The sequence below is a fragment of the Miscanthus floridulus genome, chromosome 17 (genome assembly GCF_019320115.1).
Source record: "Miscanthus floridulus cultivar M001 chromosome 17, ASM1932011v1, whole genome shotgun sequence".
Lineage (NCBI taxonomy): Eukaryota > Viridiplantae > Streptophyta > Magnoliopsida > Poales > Poaceae > Miscanthus > Miscanthus floridulus.
The window spans coordinates 20,826,769-20,836,598 of NC_089596.1; the positions used below are offsets into that span (position 1 = coordinate 20,826,769).

The 9,830-nt window shown below is 41.6% G+C and overlaps 1 protein-coding gene across 1 annotated transcript; it reads right to left on the minus strand.

Moving 5' to 3' along the window:
* Positions 1 to 1,074: 1,074 nt before the first annotated feature.
* On the minus strand, positions 1,075 to 6,634 carry LOC136517305 (disease resistance protein RGA5-like). The gene is made up of 3 exons (XM_066510853.1): positions 6,481 to 6,634; positions 3,853 to 4,691; positions 1,075 to 3,171 (listed from the first exon to the last, which is right to left on the minus strand). The coding sequence occupies exons 2-3, from the start codon at positions 4,656 to 4,658 to the stop codon at positions 2,139 to 2,141; spliced, it is 1,839 nt and encodes a 612-aa protein (XP_066366950.1). The 5' UTR covers positions 4,659 to 4,691; positions 6,481 to 6,634; the 3' UTR covers positions 1,075 to 2,138.
* Between the last annotated feature and the right edge of the window lie 3,196 nt (positions 6,635 to 9,830).

Consider the following 9,830-nt stretch of genomic DNA (forward strand, 5'->3'; position numbering starts at 1 on the left):
GAAGTTCATGGACTCTTCGTTGGTTCCTGCAGCCAAAGAATTTAGGCTTCCTGTACCAAGTATACACAGAGATGAGGCCAAATCTTTGGTAAACACATCTGTCCACACCCTCAGTATCCGTAAATTTCTTAGCTGATAGAGCTCCTGCATGAAGTTAGGTATCTGACTCCATACTGTGATGTCTTGCAACCTCTGCAAGGCTTGAAAGTTCCTGAATCCATCTGGCAAATGCACACCAAAACTAGAAAAATAGATTGACCAACCATGCAAGGCGAAGAATACTTGATGGAAGCTTCTTTATATGAGTAACTCTTAAATCCAGTGTTTGTAAATACTCAGCTCTCCAATTTCTTCAGGAAGCTCATTTATCCATGTTTGACGCAAGCTCAAGTACCTCAGTGCAAATAAACCGCATAGGTGTGCCAGACGGTGGGGCTTGTAGTCCCTCACAGCCTTCTAAATCCAAAGCACGCAAATGCTTCAACTTCTGCAAAGATGGGAGGCTATTAAGACTGTCTGAAAACACTGAAACTGCACGGGCATGAGAATATATATCAGATTCACCCGGATCGGTTTTTGGTAGAGTAGTCCCACTTCCTAGAATATAATCGACACCTGGATCCAGGTTTATTTGCACTGAGGTACAAGTGCCAGGAAAGCCATGAAATCATCGTGGTACAAATTACACGCCGAGGTCAATCTAATTCAAAACGCAAGTGTCGATTTTGCCGGATGAAATAATCTTGTGCTTTTCTTTATTGGAATGGAAATCCTTGTCAATTTATTTGGCTGCCGCTATTGTTGTGGGTGTCTACTTATTAGGCGGCCCGTTCTCGATGATACGATGAATTTGACCGCTGCGTCCGTCCGGTGCTCATCAAGGGATGTGGCAGCAGACGGCGTGATCGAGATGGTGGACTACAACAAGTGCACGCAACATTTTGTTGTGTTCATCGACACTTTATAAATCTGGCATCAGAAACTTCATTCACAACATGTACACTCGTCAATGCTGGACGGACGGGGTGCATGCTTACACAAAATAAATAAATCTGCCACTCTGGGCGTCATATTCGCTCCGTGACAAATTACTATAAAAAAATAATACTTACGTCGATAATCATTCGGGTTTGCTGATAAAACATAAATTAAATAACAATAACATGAACCACATATAAACAACATTACCAATAAATTAGTTATTAATGCAGTGGAGTGCGAAACGCCTTGTCCGTCCTGGCGTTTCGTAGCACGCATTTCTGCTTTGTTGTCCTTACCAACAGGGTAAATTAGTTAATATGTAGCTTGGGATGGTTGGGATGGGAGCTGACCGCTTTCTTAAGGGCTTCCCACGCGGGGGCGTCGGGATCAAAATATTTCCTGAAGTAATAATGTCCTACGAGAGCAAGACAGGGTAGATGATGGATGCCAAAATCAAACTCTCCATTGGTGAGAGACCCCGTTTTGCCTCCATCAAACTCGAGATAGAGCACTTGTAGCTTTGGCATGGCTCCACCTTCGAACAACAACCCAAATGCACAGTATTCTGAACCGACTAGGAATCTTCTCAAGGATGGGAATCCATGTGTGCCGCTGATCTTGACCCATTGTGTTCCTTGAGAGGAGGACGATCTGTCAGCAACTTCGACCTTTACCGACAAATAGAGGCTGGAAAGAGCGTTCAAACTCCCGAGCAAACCAAAGTCTGCCATCCCGAGTTGCTCAACACAGAGAGTCAAATCCTGAAGGTTATCAAGTGAACCGATCCATCTAGGGACCCTTGGGACCACAATCGGACCGATTTGAAGTATCTTGAGGCCGTGCGGGGTGGGGCTCCATGGCTCCATCACCAATTTCATATGCTCTTTGTGGCATTCTATATCCAAAGAATTTAGGCATCCCGTACCAAGTGTACACAGAGATGACACCAAATCTTCGCTCACCTCATCATCAAACAATATCTCTAGTATCCGTACATTTCTTAACTGACGAAGCTCCTGTGCAAAGCTAGGTGACTGATAGCGGACACTGATGGACCCCACCAACTGCTGCAATGCTTGCATGTTCTTCCCAAATCTGGCAGCCGCACATCTGGCCAACACTGGATGGCAGCTCTTTTATAGAAGTACCCCTTATATCTAGTGTTTGTAAATACTGTAGCTCTCCAGTTCTTCAGGAAGCTCGTCTATCCTTGTGTCATGTAGGCTCAAGTACCTCAGAGCAAATAATCCAGCCAGATGTGCCAAATGGTGGGCTTGAAGTCCCTTACAGTCTTCTAAATCCAAAACACGCAAATGCTTGAACTTCTGCAGAGAAGGGAGGCTATCAAGACTTCCAGGGAACACCACAACTGCACGGACATGATAATATATTATTTTCTCCCGTGAGCCTACTATGGCACCACTGACCTCATTCCTGTCCTGTAGAGAGTTAGGAAGGCCAAACAGAGTTACAAAATTCTCTTCCACAGCCTTGGACAGAATGAACTCAAGAATTGTGTCATGGACCCGACAGCAAATCACATCAAAAAAACCTAAATCCACTGGCTGAATCAAGCTTCTGTTTATGAGCTCGTTGAAACACCTATCCCCAATCTCATATTGGGTGAACCCATGCTCTTCATGAACGAATCCCTCGGCAATCCATCTCAGTATCAATCGATCCTTTCTAATCACATAATCTTCTGGGAATATACTTAGATATAGAAGACAACTTCTTAGGTGGGGAGGAAGGTCAAAATAACTCAGTGACAATATCTGTATCATTCTATTGACATCCGAGTGCCTTTCAAGTGCATGACCAAATGAACATTGAACTTTGTTCCGTTCATCTACAGTTGGTGCTTTCCCTGCCAACAAGCCAGCTATTGCTATAATTGCCAAACGCAAACCATCACATTTTTTCAAGATGTCATCACAAACTTCAGAGAGGTCTGATGGGCATCCCTCTTCTGAACCAAATATTCTCTTCAGGAACAACTCTCTCGAGTTCTTGGGATTAAGAGGACATAATTTATATATGTGACCCCGACGTAAAGTGCAGCAAGATTGAGCTACTTCAATTTTACGTGTGGTTGTGATTATTCTGCTGGCACAACTATTTTTTATAAGAGCATTCTGAATGGTTTCCCATGATTCGGAATCCCATAAATCATCCACAACAATGAGGTACCTGCCAAATTAGTTAGTGAAGTCTATTAGTAAGGACTAAAATAAAAAAATTAATACAAATCAAATAATAGAAATGTGTTTTTTTGAGTTGGACCAAATCTCAAATTCATAGCGTAAGGTGAATGTTTAGTTAAAACCTAGGTTTTCTTCCATTCAGGGACAAATACTAATAAAAATAAAATTATATACTTTCCATCAATGCTTTATTATTATATAGGAGACACTGATTTTTATTACTAATCTTATCTTAATGCTAGTAACTTGAGTTTCTTTTAAGACCTTCATGTTAGGCCTCACAAAGTGTGCTACAAATAAATAAAAACTTGACCCTAGACATCCACAAGGTATTATAATAAAAAAGAAGCTTCAACTACATGGCCTCAGAAAACCTTCAAACCCTAGGTTCGATACTAACCTAACTTGGACCGACCATGACATCCTGGTTAGTCACCACTACAACTATCCCCTAGTAGTAGGGCAAAAACCAGCCACATGCACCACAGGCTGGTGCCACATGCCACATGCCACATGATAGAAAATTAGAAATAGATGGCATGCCCATACTTACTCCTAAGTCTAAAAATTAGTAGTTCTGGAGCTCAAAAAATATAAAACAAATTAAAAATATGCTTAATCATATAGTGAACGAAGGGTCTATCGGAGGAGCTGTTTTCTATCATACCTTTTATCTTGAAGGAAATCGGATATCTTTCTGATAAGATGCTGCATATCTCCGGTGTACTCCTGCTCGCTAATGTCAAGGAGAATAGTTCTCAACACTTCCAACATGTGAGGAGTTCGTGATACTGTTACAAAAGCCTTACAGTCAAATTTATCCTTAAGTGACTCATACACTTGATTCGCAAGTGTTGTCTTCCCTAGTCCACCAAGTCCAACAATGGCGACCACCTTCACCTGATGCCGAGATAAAGATCCATCTTCTATCAACAAGTTGATCAACTCATTCTTTTGTTCATCAATGGCCACAAGCTCTGATGCATCCTTAAAGATAGCCTGAGCCCGAATATCAATCATCTCATGTGAATCCTTGGTGGCCGTCACACCGGTCCTATATCTGTGATTCCTGTCTCTCACCTCCCTAATCTGTGTCTTGAATTCCTGTATCGCCTTGGAGATCCGTTTATGTGCCTTCATCTTATCCAGCAACTTCGTACACTTCTTCATTAGGCTCTTCTTCTTAGCAGATTTGTCATCATCAATACAAATCATAAAGTCATCGAGACTGTCCTCGATGTCGTATGACATCTCCCGCACATCTGTCATCCATATCTTGTCTTGGTTGTCAGGATTCTCCTCCTCTGACATCTTCTCGAGGAAGGCATGCATGTAATTAAGTTCATCAGAGAGAGACTTGATCTCCTTGTGCACGTCTTTCATGTTCTTCAACTCATCACCAAGCAAAGTTGCCAGCTTCACAGTGACAGCCTTCAGTGCCCCCGTTGCTGCGCTCACCAGAAAACCTTCCATCTTTGATTTTGATTGCTCTATCCCTCCCGGGCCCTGGTGTGTTGAACAACAGCATGGTTGTCAGAACCGCACAATACTAATATGATCGAACCGAAGCCGAACGATACAGAATCACACTACTGATTGAGTTTTGGTAGAATCGCACATGGAATAGATCCTAGCTAGAATGATCAGAGTCGCACATGGAACAGATCGTGGCTGAGACTTGTTGACCTAAATCAAATATTAGACTTACAGACTTTTATGGGTCCTCAAAGTTAGTCACAGAACTCGATAATTAACTATAATAACGTACGGATAGTTTGAAAATTAAGATTATAATGTATTTACGAGTAAATATTTTTGTGCTTTATATAGGAGAAAAAATATATCAAAGGTCTATTTTAATTTGATACAGGCTTAATAGAACATTATCGTATTATTAGTGACATTAACTTTTGTCATGAATGTCATGATCATAATAAGTTATGGTTTTAAAATTTTATAAAAAAGATAAAACATAAACAGATAAGTAACATTCACGTTCTCATTTCCTATGAATTCTCGTATCTTATTTTCTCCAGTTGCAATACACGAGCATATTTGTTATATTATAAAAGAGAAGTGATCCTTTGGTTTGTCTTTTTTCTTTTTACTTTCTATAAAGTGTCCCCTGCCCTTTGTGAACCGTATATATGTGACCTGAATTAACAATTCGTGCTTATATGTGTGTTAGAACAACTCGCGTTCAGCAACGATATGAAGTCCGATTCTAATAGGTGTCGGCTTTCGTTGCAACGTACATACACATTTGCTAGTTGGAAAAAGTCTACTTAACCCCCCACCTTTCATACATGGTCTACTTCACCCCCAACTATGAAACCGTCTATTTTACCCCCTGAATTTTCCAAAACCGTCTATTTTACCCCCGGGCGGTTTTTGACCGCTGTTTGCTACAGTAACATCAGGGTTGCTATAGTACCATTGGTTTGAATTTTTTATTTTCAATGAATCTTTGAAAAATCACAATAAATCATAGAAAAATCATAAAATAAAAAATCTTATTTTGTTGGACTCCACATGAGTAGATCTACATAGTGAATATATAATACGGTATGCTTTAGTACAAATTTTTTTACTGTAGCATTAGATTAATTGGAAAATCTAATTTTATCTGTAATTAATTGGAATAATTCATAACTGCAGCTTCTATGGTCCAATTGTGGTGAAATTTTTATGGTACGCTAATTATTGTATGCTTGAACTATAGTAAAAATTTTGTACTCATTGGACTATGTATAACTTAGTTATAGATAAATTATAATTAATTACAGACAAAATTGGATTTTCCAATTAATCTAAAGCTACAAAAAAAATTTGTACTAAAGCATACCGTATTATATATTCACTGTGTAGATTTACTTACGTGGAGTCCAATAAAATTAGATTTTTCATTTTATGATTTTTCTGTGATTTACTATGATTTTTCAAAAATTCACCGAAAATAAAAAAAAATCAAAACCACCGGCACTTTAGCAAACCCACGTCTGCTGTAGCAGATCCTAGCTACCAAATAAAGTTGGTTATATAAGTTAGGGGGTGAAGTAGACCAAGTATGAAAGGTGGGGGGTTAAGTAGACTTTTTCCTTTGCTAGTACATATAAAGTTGGTTATATAATGTCTCCTATGATTAGAGCCTGCGTAAAAGCATGGCTTAACACTTAACAGACTTGTTATGCACATGGTATATACTACATCGGATCAGTTTTAAACGTCGATCAGAATCGCACCTGGATCGCAAAACAGATCCTAGCTACCAAATAAACGTCGATCAGAATCGCACCTGGATCGTGAGCTCGTAGGATCCTGAAAGAAACCTCGGCCACCGAAGGCGTTGACGACGTCCGCTTAGCAGTCAATGAAGGAACAAGCGCTGCCGACCTCTCAGCGGACAGGGCAGCAGGGGATGACGATGATATGGGCGAACGAGGGAGCGCAATGAACGTTGTTAAATGATGCAGGGCTCACTGCTGAGTGCTCCAATCAACAGGAGTCAACAACATTTAGATTGCGGTGTAGTGTAGGTAGGGGTTTGGAGGCTATAATATACCCAGCACCATCCCTCCGCCACACGCGCGTGCGCACACACAAAAAAAAAACATCAAGCCTCCCTGCTGTCTGCGAAGGTTCTAGCTTGCTTCATTCAGCAGGTATATGCTTTTGTTTTTATTTCTTCCAGATTTGTGCACCTTGCTTAATTTACCCATAAATATATCATTTGCTTTTGCCAGACAGATAAGTAAGGTACTGTAGCAAAAGGGTCTATAGGGTAGTGGTTACAACAGTCTTAGTAGCACCTCATGTTCTAGGTTCGACTCTCCGTGAAAGCGAATATTTCAAAATTTAACAACGTTGTGCTTTTAATGGTAGGCGACATTCTTGTCCACAACGAGACGCCTGTGGTGACTTCTGTCAATCTCGAAGATTTGTCGGCCCGATCTTTGAAGATACTCATAGCGGTAGGGTTTACGTGCATGCGTTAGTAGAGATGAGTGTGCGTGTATTGTGAGTGTCCGCGTTCTCAGTGGTGTGTAAAAATAATCTAAAATCCTGCCATTCGCTAAGCTTAAGGGTTTGAAATTTCATCATCCACCGAAAAACAAAAGCATCTGAAATTTCATCGAGTAGGAGTACGTAGGTAGATAGATGCTACCTAGATAACGCCAGACGGAGAAGAGTATCAGCCTGTTCGCTGGTTGATTTCTGGGCTGGTTTGAGCTGGCTGGTGCTAATTTATTGTGAGAGAAAAACACTGTTGTCTGGCTGGTTTGGGCTGGCTGAAACCAACAAGCGAACAGGCTGTATATGTGAAAGCGCCCATATGACGCGTGCCTAAGCCAAAACTATTCTTTAGAGAGACTTGGTCAGTCCATAGCATCTCGGTCTTTGATAGATGACAACGCACCATCCCACAATAGTTAAGAGCAACCACAACGTGTCCATCAACTAATCCTTTGGGACTAAAATATTCTCAATGGGCAAGCTGAAATACGATGAGAACAGTCCATTTTACAATCTATGTTCCAGTTACCCATAAGCATATAGATACCCATATAAGGAATAAAAAAATATAAAATTATCTCTCCTCTACCCCTCTAGCAGCTTTCTCCTTCTCTATCGATTCCAGCAAAGAACAACGACGATGTTGTCCGAGGCCGCCGCCCGAGCTTCCACGTGCGGCCTGCGAGAGGCTGTCGCCCGAGCTCAACGTACCGGTGAGGCCCCAGCCGTTCGTGCGGCTCGCGGGGTTACTCCGGCCATCCGCACGGCCCGAAAGGTGAGCTTCCACGCGCGTCCGGCAAGATGCCGTCGCCCGAGCTCCACGTGCCGGCGAGGCTGTCGCAGCCGGTGTCCGCACAGTCAGCACCCCCGCCGTTTGTGTCCGCTTGGACAGGCATGAGGAACAAGAAGCTCGAATCCGATCTACGAAGAAGAAGGCCGATTCGGTGGGGATGAATCTGATTTAAGACGGTACGGTGGCAGCCCGGTATGGACGGAGGAGAGGCGAGGTGCAGACGGAGGAGCGAGCGGACATGGCGGCGGCCGGTGTGGTTGGCGGATGCGGCCTGAGCGGAATCACGAGATGGGGCGAGGAAGAAGATATTGACATTTTTTTATGCCCCAATGGGCCCTATATTTTGGTCCATATAGACCGCAACATTGTCGCAACAAAAATAACTACAAATAGTCCAAATACATTGTGACTGGCTGACTGCCCTAGGTGGAATAACGAATGAGCAATAATTACTTATTTAAAGCAGAAGACTTGACCGGCAAGCTGGGCTGCTTTCGAGTTCAGACTTGCAAGTGCTTCATGGTTAATTAGTTCGCGGCTGCGGCATTACCCGCAAATATTACGACGTTTCACTAATTAGGCCAGTCTCAGTGCGGATTTCATGTAATAGTTTTTAACATATCCATATTTTGGAGCAGAAGAGTTTCATCCCCATGAAACTAAATCTACTCCCATGAAACTTTTATCATCTCTCTTCATCAATATTGTGTCACATTAGCATATTTAATGCCCATAAAACTTTGATGAAACCCCATTGAGATTGGTCTTATAAAAACCTAGTGATGAGTCATTAGGAGGCCCCTCTCGCCTATTAATTATTATGCAGCATATTCATAAAAAGACTTTACCCTAGCTACGCAACTCTCTGGTCGGTACTCCAGACAAGCATTTGAGTCTAAAGATACATCCAACAACTTGCATCCACCATTGAATTCAGAGTCGAAGAAAGCAACCCTATGAAAAAAAATAAAACACATAGCTACTCAATAACAATAATAATAAGATTTTCCGAGACACCCACCGCAACCTTTCCGTAGACCTTTAAAAAAATTATGGGTTGCCTATGGAGATTGTTGTGGCTGTCTAAGCACCTGTTTGGTACAGCTTATAAGCTGTTTATTGTCAAAATAAGATGAAACAAACAGCCAAAAGGTATGCTATTTTATAGTTTTTTTCGGCCACGCTTCACAACTTCAATTGTATTAAATTGGAGAAATTAGACGAAACCAGTTTATTTTGACGGAGTTTTTACCTTATTGCTGTAGCGTAGGAAGGGGGCGAAGGTGGAGGCTATAAAGCCAGCATGTACTATGTGCTGTCTCAGAAAAAAAAAAGCCTTGTTGCTGTCTGCGAAGGTTCTCGCTTGCTTCATTCAGCATGTACTATGTGCTTTTGTTTTTATTAATTAATTCATCTAGATTTGTGCACCTTGTTTAGAGTAAATGTGAAAGCGCCGATATGACGCGTGCGTGAGCCAAAACAATTCTTTAGAGAGACTTGGCCGGTCCATGGCGCGTCTCGGTCATTGATAGATGGCGCACCATCTCACAATAGTTAATTAAGGTGGAAGGAATGAGCAATAATTACTTAAAGCAGAAGACTTGACCAGTTAGCTAGGCTGTTTTCGAGTTCAGACTTACAATGCTTGTGCTTCAAGGTTAAATAGTTCGCGGTTGCGGCATCACCCGCTAATATTACGACATTTCACCAATTAAAAACCTAGTGACGTTTCTCCAATTAAAAACCTAGTGACGAGTCATCAAGAGGCCCCTCTCGCTTATTAATTGTTATGCAGCATATTATTCATAAATAGACTCTACCCTAGCTAATCAACTCTC